The sequence below is a fragment of the Marmota marmota genome, unplaced genomic scaffold (genome assembly GCF_001458135.2).
Source record: "Marmota marmota marmota unplaced genomic scaffold, marMar, whole genome shotgun sequence".
Lineage (NCBI taxonomy): Eukaryota > Metazoa > Chordata > Mammalia > Rodentia > Sciuridae > Marmota > Marmota marmota.
The window spans coordinates 37989817-38006893 of NW_026000174.1; the positions used below are offsets into that span (position 1 = coordinate 37989817).

Consider the following 17077-nt stretch of genomic DNA (forward strand, 5'->3'; position numbering starts at 1 on the left):
ATTATGAGTAGTACCAATAACATACAGGATGAACCTGGCAATCTGTAGATACTCAATAAATAGTGATTTATCACTAGCAATACCTTCCACCAAAAATGTCACAATCAACTAGTAAACCAGAAATGTTGCTTTAAAGAAAATAAAGGAACAGTGATTTTGACAAAGAAGACAAATTAGAATGGGTTATCTACAGTTCTTCCCAATGATTATCACACATTTAAATATGCTTTCATTATATACCCTAATATAGAAAAGTGAATTTTTTTTCTTTTAGATTTGGACGAATCATTTTATCCCTCCTTGATCCATCAGAGACACAATTCATTTTTTATCTTTTCCATATAGCTTTTGATGCATTATAATTGTACATTAGGGTGGAATTTGTTGTTACATATTTGTAAATGCACATAATATAAAATATAATTCAGTCAGTTTCATTTTCCAATATTTCCCCTTTCCCTCCCTTAAATATTTGTATTTTATAAAATTAAAAATCTTCTCAAGATACCACTCACTCTTAGTCTACCAATTATCAAATATTTCTGATAAAATTACAAAGTTCTACTAAAGCACATAGGATGCAAAAATATTTGTTATTTTAAAATTTTATCTTTTATGGATGTGATTTAAAATCCATTTGGTAGGAATATCAAGTTCTTTTGGTACAAATATTCTGGTTTCTTCTGAAAATTTACTTGGTTCATTTTCAAAGATTATTGTTATGTAACATACTAAGTATTTCTTTTCTTTCACATGAGTCCTTTGTTTGAGTTCATTTTCTTGAAGAGAAATTTCACCAAGAGGGTAGATGTTTTGAAAAATGTGTTCTTTCTGTTGGGAACAATGACCAATTTTTCTTTATTCTTGAATCATCCCTTTCAGGTTTTCTAAGGATCTGTTTTTCCAATTAAGGACTTCATATCAGCTCAATGCCCATTGAGTTTAATGGTGTCTGAATAACAACTCTTCCTCCTGGGAACATCCTCAAGTCATGAATTATGTGAAAGCCTCTTTAGACCATGTCTTATTTGCAATTACATGTCTTCAACTTTTGTGTGTATCCAACTGAAACTGTCATTTCATCAAATTCTTTTAAATAGGGGAGCAATTACAATGTGCTTTTGGAACAGTTGGAATTTGTATTCATTGTTGCTTTAGAAAAAAAAGTTCCAAATATAGGATATGACACATTTTCTGCAGTCTTATAGGTTTATCGTTGAACTCTGGAACAGTATATGCCTAGCAAAACTGGCACTTACTCTGATCTGTTTTCTAGTGATTAGCTTTAGATGGGTAATTATATAATGTTATTCATGTGTATGCATTGAATGTATAGAAGAAAAGGGACAGAACTTGGGAATATAGGAGGAAAAAAGCCTGAATATGCTTTGGGGATAATTTTAATAGTGCTAAGTAAAGAGCAGATACTGTTGGAAATGCAAAGCAGAAATGTGATGACATTGAATGAGAAACTTTGAAAGGAACTTTGTGCCCTTGAGCCTTGAGAACACTAGGATATCAGACTTTCCACTTAGATTGCATTGGTTTTTAGAAAAGATGATCTGTGAGATAGCTTTGGAAATTTTAGATAGCTCAGGATATGAGAAAGCACTTCACAAAAGACACTTGGGAAGGAAAATGAAGGGCATTTGGGAGGATCTTTGCTTCATCTTTACTGTTATTTTCTCTATTTCCTTTGAGTGCTGCATTTAACAAATATGTTCAGCAGTAATGGAATTATGCAGTATCTTCTGTGGACTTTCTCATCTTATGTACATAATCTTTTGAAGAAAATGTGTTAAATCCAATAATTATAAATAAATAAAAACTTAGAAAAAGGAAACATCAAAAAAGAATCAGCTCTTTTGATGGCTTTGCTGATGCTACTACCTGGTTTCAGGGTTCCTTGTGGGTGATTTTATAATACCCTGTGCATTCTTTTATTGGATCCAGTCACTTTGCTTATGTATATGTTTCCCCTGAGTGGGCACCATTTTGTATCCTCAAAAAAAGGGAAGGTAAGGACAGGCCTAGAGAAAGAAATCAAGAATTTTTGGAATTATTAAAGAAATGATGTAATAACTAGATGAATGAAAACCAGTCTTGGAAAATCATGTTGATACTTTTATGTGTAACTCAGTTATGTACATTGTTAATTCATGGAAAGTTTTATATTATTACTATCTGTTTTTGTTTTTGTTTATCTGTGGTACTGGGAATAGAACCTAGGGCCTCATGAGTGCTAGGCAAGAGCTCTACCTCTGAACTAAGCCCTCAAGCCGTATAGTGTTATGACTGATTGCCTGTCAAGGCTGTTTGTCAGAGCACTCAAGGCTCAGGAAATACAGAGAGCAGTCACACTTCGTCCAACAACTACACCATCAACCATCTCTGCCTTTATCTGTGCATCTCCTCTTATCCCAAATAAGTATTAATTTTTTACGCTTGTTCTCTGTTAGAGTAAAAGGCTAAGAATTTTTTATTTATAACAATGGATAAAACTCTATTTGCAGTGTAGTAAGCAAGAAAGGATAGAAAGCTGCTGGTGCACTCTAGGTGGGGAAAACATGGACTGATGTTCTCTGGGGATTTATTCATTTATTTATCCTTAATTGTCATAGTCTCGACTAGGACCGAGAAACAGAAATCTAATTACTTGACATTATGTATTAGTGTGTTTTTGTTTGTTTGTTTTTCTTAGTATTAGATTGAACCTAGGGCCTCCAACTGGCTAGATAAGCACTCTACCACTGAGTTACATGCCCAACTCTTCACTCTTGCTTTAATTTTAACTTGAAGCAAGGTCTCACTGACTTGCCCAGGGTGGCCTCAAGCTTGTGAGCCTCCTGCCTCCATGTTCAGGGTAGCTGGAATTACAGACATGCACCACAGTGCCCCCCTCCCCCCACACTGTAAATGTTTCTTAAATTTAAAGAAGTACAATATCATATTAAAAAGTATTCACTGGCATAAAAACTTACTAGCAGAGTTTTCCTCTATACTCTTCCTGGGATGGATAGAAAGCATTTATTGGCCCTCAACTAAAGTTAATAATATAGTATTTTGATGGAAACTCAGCATACCTTGGAGAATTCCTCTACAAAATGTTCTGTCCTTATCATTACAGGGTTCCAGAGAGCTAAGGGACTGGTTGCTATTCTTCTAGTCAATTCACATTTCTTTCTTGCATCCTCTTCTAGGTTACATTTGCTCATTGAGAATTACTGTGAAAATAATAAAAACATGTTTCTATAAAGGAAAAGATAAAAATCATCACTCCTAGATTTATCTGAATTTCATCTGTTTAACCATATCTCATTTTGGTAGAACCCATTTCAAGGACTGTCTTTTTTACTCTATTTCAAAATTTCTATTGGCCTTAAAGAGCCATGCATCTTGGTTTCTTTGCTTTATTTTATTTGAATTCATGTGTTTGGAGAGATTCTTGGACACTTGGGGCTTATTCATGAAATGACTACAAAATAAGATTTTTACAAATTAATGACCTGACCCATGTGAGTGAAATGTAGCTATTTTTGTTATGATAAAAATAATTATGAAAAATATATCTCTCCTCGATTTTTTACCTACTATGATGACCCTAATTCTACTCCATTTCAAAAGTGAAATTAAGATAAATAACTATAAGGCAAACATTTATTACATGAATTCTCTGTATACTTTGGAATTTGCATTATCCTCTTCACCATTTAGCTACTATAATTGAAATTTATTTTATTATAGAGGATCAGATATCAGGAAGGTGGATTCATAGGGTGGTAGGGGCTGACAAATGTGCATCTATGTTGTTCTTTCTGTGTTTAACCTCTATCCATATAGAATTTTTGAGTGATACGTTTCAATATCTGTGACTTTTGAGGTGAATAGATGTTGTTTTAGGGATTTTCAAACTAATTTACACATGTATTATGATGGGGTAACTTTAGTGTTAAGAAATGCTTGGAACATAAATTCCCTTTTTTCTCATATATTAGTGTAATCTATGGCATGTTATTTTTCATCTCCAGTTTTGGTTTCCCCATAGTTAGTAGAAAACACAATGTCTGCCTAATAAGAATATTATGAAATGAAACAAAAAATATTACATATAATGTATATTAAATAAAATTCTATCAGTGACTATAAATCAATAAGCAAAAAGTCTAACACATACAAAGTAGCTTAGTCACTTAAGCATAATAATTGGCTAGAAAATAGATGAAGTCATGCTCAATTTATAAAATGAAAATTAAAACCATGAAGGTTTTTGGTTTTGTTTGTGGGCTTTTTATTTTGTCCAAAATCAAAACTATCGTTGGGGTATAGATTGGGCCAAGGCATAAGCAATTGGATCCTGTCTTGGGCAGTTTGAGTTTTTTGTTTTTGGAGGAGTTTGTTTTTATTCTTTTCTTTTTTGAAACATGGGATTGAACCCAGGACTTTACTAATATGAGACAAACCATTTTCCCACTGAGCTACATGATAGCCCTTGGGCAGTTCATGGAAGTATAAAAGATAAAGCTTTTAGGGAGGACCATTTGGCACTTTCTATCCAAATGATAAATATTCATGACTTTCAACCTAGAAGTTCTACATCTAAGTCTTTCCTCTTAGATAAATAATGTGTAAGGACAAGGCATATGTATAATAATACTGGTAGGAATATTCTTTCTGAAATAAATTATTGAAAATTACCTAAGTGTCCAATGATGGGAGAATGATTGAATGAACTATAGTTTATTCATACTGTAGAATACTTTAAGGTAGATTTAAAAGTCTGAGGTAAGCGTGGAATGATGGTGCACGCCTGTAATCCCAGTTACTCAGGAGGCTAAGGCAGGAGGATCATTAGTTTGAGGCCAGCCTGGGCAACTTAATGAGACTGTGTCTCAAAATTAAAAATAAAAAAGGCTGGGGATGCATCTCAATGGTAGAATACTCCTGGGTGCAATACCCAGTGCCAAAAATAAATAAATAAAATAAAGTCTGAGATAGATGTGTGTGGGCTGAAATGAAAAAAAAAAATATCCAAGACTTCTTAAATGGACAAATGTGTAATGCAACACACTATGCACTTCCATTAGTGTAAGAAAACTATTTCTGTACGTGCTTATGCATATATATACACAGAAAAATATCAGTAAGTGATAACATTTGCTTTGTTTGGTTTGGAGACTGAGTTTGGGAATCACAGGGAAAATGATTTTGGCTTTTTATTCTGTTTACCTCTGTAATTTCAAGCCTTTTAAATGAGAATATTTGTTTATAATTTGCTTATGTAGAATAAAGAAATATACCCCACAATGAATAAATAAACGCACCAACCACAGAGCCTGTCATGTAATTGATAGTCACAATAAGACCCTTTGCCTTATGTGGTCTGAGATTTAGACCAAGCACTGAGGTAAGTTGATTTCATGGTTTTGTTTACATAATGCAGACACCACATGTATCAACTGCTTAACTCAGATGTCAGTCTGAAACTATTTAGGGCGTGATTCAGGATCAAACTTTGGAAAATTCAGGATATAGCTTTGGAAAAGCTGTATCTGTGCAGGCAGAGTGAAAGGAGGAATGTGAGAACCATTTTTCTGAAAAACATTTTATAGCTGTGAATTCTATGGAGTTCACCAGGTTGATCCAGTTCCTTTGTTTTGCAAATTTGGTTGTAAATCTCTGTTTTTAAGAACTTATAGAGAAAATAAGTTTATTGAGCCAGCTGAGTCACAACTCAACATTCTAGGCACTGGCAGTGGCAGTGGACACAAAGAAGAGAAGAGATAAGCTACTTAATAAGTACTCAGGTTATAGGCATAGTCAGCCAACTGTTCAGATGTCCATTTGGCCAACAAGTATTTGTTGATGCCTCTCAGGAGCCAAGCATGGATTTAGACACTGCATATAAACACAACAAAAATCAATATTCTCATTGAACGTGCATTCCAGGAGGTATATGGAATTTTAAAAGCTACACAAGAAACATATGGTGTGGATGTTAAGCAGAAGAAAATATAGAGGAGATATGTGTCTTAGAAGCCAAATTTATTACAGTTAATGTGAAATAACCTGAAAGGGACAGTAGCAAGGAAGAGTTAATGAATAGCCTAATTACATAAGAATTTGAGAGATAAGGGTTTTTGTTGTTATTGTGTGTGTGTGTGTGTGTGTGTGTGTGTGTGTGTTTCAGAGAATAGGGAGAAAGAGGAATGGATTGAAAAAGGCAGTTAGTAGTTAGGAGGATACCTACTCCACCTGAAGCCGGATAGCCTGAATTATGAGGTTGTAGGAGGGAAAGGGTCTATAAGGGAAGCAGTATTGTCGGTGGGGGGTAAGGGGCAGTGCTAGGTGTGGGTAAGAAAATGAATTTTCCATAGAAAAAGCTGAGGAGGATACTAAGTGGGTTTTTCTGACATTGGATGTAAACTCCCAAGGACCTATTGAAGCAGTCTTAGTGGAAGACACTGTCAGAAATGACAGAGTCCAAAAATATTTGGAGATTAGAATTCTGTGGATGAGGATTGATTTGGGATTGACATAATGTGAATGAAGATAGATGGAGAAAGGAGAGGGAGGCATTCTTTGCTAGAGTGTAGCAGTGATAGGGGCTGCTGCTAATGGAGGAAAGGGACTCTTACAGAAGCACAGGAATATTGCCTCTTGATCCAGCTTTTGTGCCAAACCATTGCTACCTTTATGCAGTCTCCAGATCACTGTGACAAACATACTTGAAATAAACAACTCAAAGCAAGAAGGGTTTATTTTCACTCACAGTTTTCAGAGATTTCAGTCCATAATCAGCTGGTCCTATTGCTTTGGGTCAGAGACAAGGCAGAACATCACTGAAGAAGGGCATTGAGGAGGAGAGCTGATTCTCCCCATGGCACCCAGGAAGGAGAGAGAAAGAAAGGAAAATCTATATTCCAGAGCATGTTCACTGTTATGGTTTAGATGTGAAGTGTCTCCCAAAAGCTCACATGGAAGACAATGCAAGAAGGTTTGGAGGAGCAATGATTGGGTTATAGCTTTAACTTAATCAGTGAATTAATCACTGATGCGATTAATGGGGTGGTGACTGGAGGCAGGTGATGTGTGGCTGGAGGAAGTGGTTCATTGGGGGCGTGGTTATGGGGCATATATATTTTGTATCTGGGGCGTGGAGTCTCTCTGCTTCCTGATCATCCTGTGAGCTGGATCCCTCTACCACACTCTTCTGCCATGATGTTCTGCCTCTCACCTCAAGTCCCAGGGAATGGAGCCTGCTATTTATGGACTGAGACCTCTTAAACCAGGAGCCCCTAAATACACCTTTCCTCCTTTACAATCAGTTGGGTCAGGTCCTTTGGTCACAGCAGTGAAAAAGTTGACTAAAACACTCACGGTGATCTGCTTTCTCCAAGTAGGCCCCACTTCTTACAGTTACTTCCTTCCTCCCAATAATACCATCAAATTGTGAATACATTGATGGATTAATTCCACTAATAAAGTCAGAGCCCTCATAATCCAGTCACTTCCCCAGAGCCCAGCTCTGAACATCACTGCACTGGGTACCAAGCCTTCAACACATGAGCCTTTGGGGGTCATTCCAGATCTAAATTGTAACAACTACTATTAATGCATTATGTTTGTAGTTAAGTGATAGAGAAAGAAGGGCTCTCCTTAGCAGTAGTAATTTGAATGTGTTAGGTTTTATTTATTTCACTACTTGAAAATCTAAATGGTTAGGTTTATGCAAAGACAATACAAATTATTGTTGTTATAACTCCCTGGATTTCCATTTTCTTTTTTCAAAAAAATTTGAAAATATATTGAAATATCAAACTGAAAGAGAAACTGTTTATTTCTCAGAACTATTTGACAAAAATCTCAACATTTTCCCCTAACAAAACAGAAACAAATCTGAGTTCTAAAAGCTACATGGTATATGAAAATTATTTATTGACCTCTCCTAAGTAGATCATTTCTAAAGCTCATCTTTTTGAACTTGCAGGTATGAATGTAAGCAAAAGTGAGATAACAAAAGAAACTTCATTGAAACCATCTAGGAGATCCCTGCCTTGCCTTGCCCACAGCTATACTCATTCAAAGAGCTTGAGCCAATCTACCTCGCTCTTCCAGTCAACCGAGAGTGAATCTCAGGCTCCGACCTCTGTAACTTTAATCTCTGCTGACAAAGCAGAGCAAGGTGAGCAGCAATTATTGTTTTCTTCTTCAACTTATGAAAAATAAGTGCACCCTTTCTTTTTTTTTTTTTCCATTTGACTGGTTTTAATAGAGCTCTTCAGAAAGGAGACTAGAATAGGACAGAGAGCAGACCCTCATTCTGCCAATCAGATGAAAGGCCCAGTGTTGGCCAAATGTTTTTATTCCTTCCTTGCTTTGCAGGTGGCCAGTCCCATAATAATCTGGACATACTTGCTGTTTGCAGCAGAAGACAGACCAAGTGCATGCATGAATCACTATCTCAAAGGGCCATTGTTTACATTGCCTGTTGTTAATAAAATCATTCCTTGTTAGAATTTATAAGCAGTGTTCAAATAAAATGTCATCAGTAAAGAATTCCATTTCCCAAAAAGAGAAACCAAAGATTTTAATCTTGATTATAAAACAGTGAAGATTTGGCTCCATGAACATGAACTAGTATTTGCAACAAAATGTTGACAGGCAAGAGCTAAATTTTAGGCACATTCTAGCTAGATGACACATTAAAGAAACTGGCTGAGTTTAGGCTGTCTTCTACACACATAGGCTTGTCAGAGACACACTGTTATGATTTTAGACCATTTGCAAAATCAAGAGTCAAAATAAAATCATGCTCCCCATTATTCAAAGATGAGTTTGTTTTTCTCATTCATCTCTAGCTTTTTCATACATTGATTCATGTGATTCCTTTGAGTTGCTACTTTCCCTGAATAACTTGAAAATACCAAAACTTATCTCTTAATAACACTGCAAAATAACTACATATTATAAAAAGCCAAATTACAGCCTTATTCAATAATGAAAGCACTAATGGTTCAAGAGGATAAATGTATTAAATGTAGCATAAATATTTTTTCACTTATCAAAATTTATTTTAAATAATTCAAACATTAACATAAAAAATTTCTTCATTTTAGCCATCATTTGTCCATCAAATATAATAATAATTTTTCAGTCACTATACTTTTATTTTCCAAAACTAATATGTGTCTTCTTTCTTTCAGTTAACCCCGAAGAGAATGAAAAAGACTCCGTGCTCAAATGTTCCTTTGCTGACCTCAGTGATTTTTGCTTGGGTGAGTTAATATTCCGTATTTCACTCCTTGTTTTCCTCTCTCCAAATCTGTTTTCAAACCTTAAACAGATTTTGTCTTTTAACATTCCATTGGTGAATATAATATTCTAAAGTTAAAAATTATTAAGGAATTTGTTGTACATTTTGAAATTCAAATAATAAGACATAAAACAACACCTTTATGAACAACAATCCCATAAAAATGTTAACAATTTTTGCTGTTGCCTAGTACATTTATGCTATTATTAATATTACATTTATCAAATTATGGCACCTGATATTTGCAATCAAAGTAATACTGAAAGATTCTGTTCTTACGTTAGAGGACAATGTTTATTTCCTTTTCCTCTAGCAGTGACAATTGACTCGGTCTCTTCAAGAGTCATCTTCAAGAGGATGAGTGTCTTCTTTTGCCTTTTGCTATTACCACATGAGATTTGCTTTTGTTGAGCAAGGTATAAATTCAGATCAACACCTTGCTGTCCTTTCTCATGAGTGATGCTTTTGAACTTGAACTTTTCCTTGTGTTATTGTTGGTGGTGGTTCTTCTTCTTCTGTCTTTTTCATGCATTTCTGGGGATTGATCACAATGGCACTCTACATTTTTATTTTTTATTTTGAGACAGGGTCTTGATAATTTGCCCAGGCTACCCTTCAACTTTGGATCATTTTGCCTCAGCTTCCTAAGGCCCTGGAATTACAGATGCGAACCATCATGCCCAGCTGGAACTTTTCCTTTTTATAAAGTAAATATTAATAAAAAAGAAAGAATTAATCAAAAAATAATACTAATTTGCCCAAACACATATTTTGCAACTTTGGAGTGAATATATTTATAAGTATAAGAAATTAAGCCCTGAGTTTTCAGTAGTAAGAACATGGGGGCCTGGCTATGTTGTCTACATTAAGGTTCTCAAACCTGGTTATATATTCAGATCTTAAAATTTCCTTGTCCCAGCTCCAGAGAATCAGTATTAATTTGTTGAAGGAGTAATATAGGTATTCATACAGTTCCAAAATTCCACAGGCAAATATTAAGTGTATCCAGGATTCAGAATTTCTGTCCTCAAATTTGATCATTAGTTTCTCAAGGCATTGGTAATGTATTTTTATCATTCTTAAAGGTGCGAACTATGTAATTTATGATAACATTGTAAATGACTGAAAATTAGTCAGGTTTCTCATAATATTGTTTGAATGTGTGTGGCATAGAAACAGCACTGGTTTATCAAATTTACTAATTAAAGCAAGCAGCAGGTTCACTTCATGTAAACATCAAAAGATTATTTCACCAGAAAAAAATGCATTGCTCAGAGTACAAAGATATTTCCCATAGCAATTAAGTCTGAAAGAGATGGTTATTATCACTTTTTTTCTGATAATAAAACAAAAATACAAACAACAGCAAAACAAGAAAAACACTAATATTTTCTTTGTCCAAAATGTCTACACATGTGGTAAGTTTTCCATGGCTTTTTTCCTGATAATTCTCCCCAACTAATACTAGTTAATGGTTTGCCAATCACTCTAATCATGTAAACCTTCAATTTCAATTCCTTGAACCCAATTTTTGGAAGTTTCTTATTTCAAGTAGTCAAAGCAGGTTTTTCTGAGCACTTACCAACTCCCATTCCTCTCCTCATCATTTTGGTTGACTATTAATTGACCTCCTGATGTGGTGGACATCTCTCCAGGTATTGTACCTCACACTCAGTTTTTCTGTATCAGTCTAGAATTCATTAATGTTAGAGATATATGCCAACTGCTGAAGAGATGAAAACCTATTTGCATGATGAGGTGTTTGCCTCATTATAATATTAAGCAATCCAGGAATCCATCAGGATGTAGCTCCTGGGTGGGAAATACTTTTTCAAGAAACCTCCATGTCTATAATGTGGGTTCTTTCATCATCTTTGAGAATAGGTCAAACAAAATGATGTCAGATATATCAAGAGTATAATTGTAGAAAGCGTAAGTATTTTAGTAAAGCAAAGCGGTTAATTTTTCCAATTTTTCTTTTATGGAGTATCAGCTTCTATGTTGGGTTGGAATTTTTAAGGACCAGTGGTGTCTGACAAATGCATCTGGTTAATGAGTTTTCTTCCTTACAGTGAGCTGCTTTGAGCCATCCCATGAGAATATTAGTGCTGTGGTAGAGTTAACTGCATGATGTCAGTCCTTCATTAAAGGAAGAATTTCATGGTTCTATTAATTCTCAGCAGAAGTTTCCACTAAGTTTGTCTAGCAGTGTGCCTATATCATGGATGAAATTCTGTTTTTCAAGCCAACACGGGTTAAATCTTCTTTTTTATATCTAAGCTCTCTGACTGTGATATATTACTTAACCTCTCTGTGCCTCAGTGAACTTATTTATAAATTTAGAATCTGGGATACATTCTCTGTAAGATTTTTAAATAAAATCAAGGAACACAGTTCTAGCATAGCTCCTAGAACATCAAGTATTTGTTCATTTTTTTTACTTAGACAGTTACCAAGCTTGTCTTTCAATACCTAGTTTTTCTGGATCCAGAGATATCTTTATCAAACAACTGTTTCTAATATCATCAGAATATAATGCTTAAGACATTGTGGAAAAACAGTAAATTACTGAACTCTTGCTTATTATACTTTTGCCTTCCTCATCAGACTGAATTCTCATAAGAACCCTTGGGGATAGGTACAATTATCTGGCACTATTTTTAATTTTTTGTTGGTAATATCGTAGCTTTTAATTCTGTTCTTCATAGAGCAGGTCATAAAGCCAGTGTATCACTCCACACTGTTCCACCAGATACACACATACAAATCATTGTACCAAGTGCTGAGGCAAGTAACAATGATATTGAAACCCTGGTGTGGCAATAATCTTATCCTTTTATTTCGGGGGCTCACCACCATTGCCTGCCACTTGCTTTTCTCAGTATGCTGGAAAATCGCAAGGACAAAGAAATACCCAGCAATAGATTTGATGCTGCTCATGACCATGTACGATAAAATCAGGTCACTTGGAAATGAGATATGGAGGTCTCATCAAGACCAGCATAATTTGAGCTCTACCAACCAAATGCATTTATTCAGTCTTGCAGTGAATTCAACATTTTGCTAATATGTTGTGATTCACTGAGGAAGTGATTCACATTACAATGTTAAGACATTTGTTCACTTTCTACAAATTTAATAGTTTATCTTGGTAGAGTACTCACTGTTCTTATTTCTTGAAACAATTATGGTCAAATAAGTACCTGGTAATTTTTGCATTCATTTCATAATTTTATAAAATCACTGATTTCCATAATTTTCCCCAGCAACATTCCCTATTAAGATCATATAAGAAAGAACTTTCTACTAATGTTTCAGCCTATTCAGGGATTACATAAATAAAAGAATTGTTGAAATAACAATATTTTTCAGTCATTGCAGCCCAAGGGTCTCTGTGCATTTGGTTTATCTTTTAATTATTTATTTAACATATTCAAAAGTCATCTTGTCTCCACTTTCCAAGTCATGTCTAAAACCTGAAGACTGCTCATCACACTAGCTGTTCCACTAGCTGGTCCAGTCTGCCTTCTCTTGGTACACTGATGCAGTGGCTTTCTTTTTCTCCCCATGTTTTTTATTGGTGTGTGATAGTTGTACATCCCGACGGGGTTTGTTGTTACATATTTGTACATGCACACAACACATAATTTAACAACGTGCTTTGGCCAATATCACTCCCCAGCTCTGGTAACTCCTTAACTGGTCACAAACTCTTGCCTCCTTATAGTCTGTTGTCCATCCAGCAGTTACAGGAAGCTTTAATAAAAGAAAAATGACATTTTATTACTTCTTTGCTCCAATTCCTCCTGGATTTCTATTATATCTAAAATATAAACCTGCTATGGCCTTTGGAGGCCTCACAGAATCTAGGTCTGGCCTCTCTGGCCCTTTTCTAATGCCTCCCTTTACTCACAGTGCTATGGCTTACAGAAGTTTCTTGTGTCCCTTATGGTAATAGTAGGCTTGCTCTTATCCCAGGCCTGATGATAAGATAAAACAAATGCACAACAGCTTCAAGTACTGTCCCTTAATGTTGATTTATCTGTCTTCATAATACTTATCACTACTCCAAATTTTGTGAATTTTTTATTTAGACCCCCCTTCCTACCCATTGTGTTTCTAAAAGGCAGAGAGACCTTGTCAATCTTGCTGACATTTGTAGCACCAGAATCAAGAGTGGTACCTGGCACATAGCTGGTACTCAAAAATATTTTTAGGACTAGTGGCAATACCTAAATGGACATAAGACAGAAAATATTGACACACATACATCTTTATGGACTGCTGTGGAATCTGCCCATGGTTTGCTCTCTCTAATATCATTCATCACTGAGATTTCTCACCTGTTCAGAATTAGTGCTTTGTTCATTTTTGCGCTGAATATGCTCTTATTCGTTTAACTTGTGTTCATAGACTTTATGCAGAACATTCAAAGACATAAAAGTCTTCATTCTGATTAAGTAGTAAAATTGCCTTTCTAGCACTATTCTTATGTGAGGTCCTTCCTTTTACTCAGTAATTTGGGAGCGTCTGCCTTTCTATAATTATTGCATTTTGGATAGGACTTTCATTAATCTCACTATTTGATAACACAGCTATTTGCATCAGTCTTATTCATATTGCTTAGCATGTACTATCTACTCAATGATGGAGGTGAATAAATAATGATTGGATGACTCGATGGTGGGGGGATTCCCACACTGTTGAAATTTATCCAATTTATCTGCAGGATTTGCTTAGCTGTGAGTTCCTTGGTTACAGATCCCTCAGTGCCCTCAAAGTGACTATCTAGTAGTGGAACTTTAGGACAAAGATGTGCTTAGGGAGAAATAGACAATAAAGGAATGACAAATAATTAATATATGGGTCCTCACAATCACCAGGTTCTAGACTCTGAGAAAACCATGTATGAATCACATGCGGATATAGGCTTCACAAGAAACTTTTGTAGAATAGTAACTTTGAAAGTCATGAAATTTGGTAGCAGTCAGAAGGGACAATTTTAGGGACCAACTGTCCTGCTACCTGGGTACACACCATCTGTTCTTCAGGTTTTTTTTTGTTTTGTTTTGTTTTGAAATGGAGATACAAATTACTGTCTGATATTTTCTTGTATTACAAATAAAGAGATTGAGCAGAATAGAATTTTTCTACTAAGAGCATTTGTGAGACGCTAGTGAGACAATATATGTTGGAGATGACATAAATTATAAAGTCTGAAAATAACCTTTAGCTATTATTATTATTACTTTAATTTGCATCCTCAGCTATTCTAGAAATCCTGGAGCAAACAACTCTTAGCAATGTGTGGAAGGATGCACAGTTACAAGTAAAGGGAAAGAGACTAATACTAATTATATATTTAAAATTCTCCAAGAGACACCTCCTTCATTTGCAGATGTTCCTACAGTTAAAATAAAATATGATGAAGTAACAACATGAATGACATTATAATAAAGAATAATGATAGAGCTGAAATCATCTTGTTATTAAAATTATAATCCTGAAGTTGGCTATAGTTTTAATGTTGTGCACTGAAGATAGTAACCTGCTGCATTGTTCATACCCCTTCAATTTCAAATCAGTACTGATTTGCAAATAACATTTAAAAGACTTACTGCATTCCCCATTGAGTCTACATATCTTATCATGATCATAATATTGGTGATATTGAAGATTATTAATGCATTTGTAGATTAAATTTTAAATTTCTCATTGGAATATGAATGATAATTCTATTGTTTCCTATTGATTTAAGTTTTTAAATGGAAGATATGGCCTTTTGGTACCCCCAGATTGCATCTTTTTGCAAATTTTGAAATCCTAGAATTGTGAATTAAAGGAAAAAGGTTATATATTTATATAATGCCTTATTTGTTCAAGTCACTTCACATAATTTATTCCTCCATGGAATTAATCTATGAGATATTTTATTATGCAAAATTTAAAATTACAAAAACATTCCTGAACCAGTGTCATCCAGGTAATAAGTGACAAAACCAAGATTTTAACTTGGCTTTGTTGTAAGGAATATGTTTCTCTTTGTACTAAATTAAATTCCCTACTTCAACATATGAAATAATTTTCTTAAACTTTGAGAAGTCCACTTTTTATGGAGTTTCTGTCCTCCTATCATCTTGCAAGTGAAGAGCAGGAATTTCTTAATCAATTTTTAGCAATTTTTGTAATTAAATTTACCCTATTAACACTTTATTCATCCCATTTTATTTTTTTATCCTATGAACACTGTTCCAGAAACTGGTTTTGGTATTCAAAGTCATTGTTTCTTAATTTTTAAGCTTCCTATATTTGAAGACACTATCTATTCTGAGAAGCATCATTAAATTAGTAAGGGCTTTTAGAAAAAATGGGTTGCTGCCACATTTGTTAAATATATGGACTATTTATCTTATCTTAATTTCAGAAATGCTAAAATATGTAAGATAGTCATCTAGTAAAAGAATATACAGGGCTTGGGCTATAGCTCAGTGGTAGAGTGCTTGCCTAGAACATCCTTAGCACAACATAAAAATTAAGCTATTAAAAAAACATGTTGTGTATTTGGTATTGCAATTTAGTGTTATTTCTTAAATAGTGCTTTTTATTTTAAATTTAATTGATGATCTGGGTATAAATGAAAGAAATCTCTCATTGCCACATGCTAAAGATTTAATAATAATCATATATGAGGTAGTGATATGTGCTAAAGAGTAAATCAGGAAAATGATGCTTCATGGTAAATCAAGAAAATTGACTTGAGAATCAAATGTACGGCATCAAAGTCACTCTGAGGATTTTAGCTGGTGTAACCAGAAAAATGGAGTTACTGTTTATTAAAGTGGTAATAGTTTCTCTTTTGATATTCACAGGCTTAGAGGAATGTTATTTTGAGAATTGATTTTCTTTATTTTGGACTATGATTTTTGCATTATTTTTTAGTTGCATTGTTGAAACATATATATAAATTTTGTCCCAGCACTTTTAACAAAATGTATATTAATAAGGGAGGCCAGTGACTATATATCAGTTTCCTAGCATCTTGCCAGCTTTTGACATTTTTACTTAAAACTTAAGATGCAATGAAAAGTATGTACTGGCATAAAATAAGACCATTTTTATTTTCAATTCTTGGTCCACAGAGGATATTAAACCATATATTTAATAAATGTCTATACTAAACCTACCTCACTTTTTACTTGTCTGTTTATAATTTTTATCTTTTGGATCTTAATCTTCAGTGTTTGAGTCATAGACACTATACTTATAATTCAGAATTTTCACTTTTTTCGTTCAACAAGTATATTAACATTTTTATATAACCCAGTTACTTTTTTGTTTCATTCGTGAACATTCTGTTGCTTTAAAGTTTCCAAAATCATCATCTCTACAAATTGCTGCTCAACAATCTATTTTATACAAGAGGCAGTGTTATACAGTGGCTGGGAATAGAAGACCTAGATGGGCTTTAATTCTGTTACAAGAAAAAAATGTACAATTTAGGTAATTGCCCATTTTTTTTCACTAGTGGAAAGGAGACTAATAACACTGGATTTTAAGAATTTAATAAAATAATACACAAAAATGGCTCCCTTTCTGTTGCTCAGACTACAAATGTTAATGTTATTGTTGATTTTCTTTTTTGCATGCCATATCCAATAGAATTCTGTTATTTCTCTCCCTCCCTCCCTCCTTCCATCCTTCCTTCTTTCCTTTCTCCTTCCTCCTTCTCCTCTTTTTACAATGGGGATTGAACCCAGGGGTGCT

The 17077-nt window shown here is 34.4% G+C and overlaps 1 protein-coding gene across 1 annotated transcript in view; it reads left to right on the forward strand.

The window, feature by feature from the left end:
• Nucleotides 1–17077, forward strand: part of Ano3 (anoctamin 3) — a 390715-nt gene that overhangs the window by 200858 nt on the left and 172780 nt on the right. Inside the window, exons 2-3 of the mRNA XM_048788513.1 lie at nt 7988–8182; nt 9204–9275. Coding sequence (XP_048644470.1) covers nt 7988–8182; nt 9204–9275 — 267 coding nt within the window. The remainder of the gene's footprint in view (nt 1–7987; nt 8183–9203; nt 9276–17077) is intronic.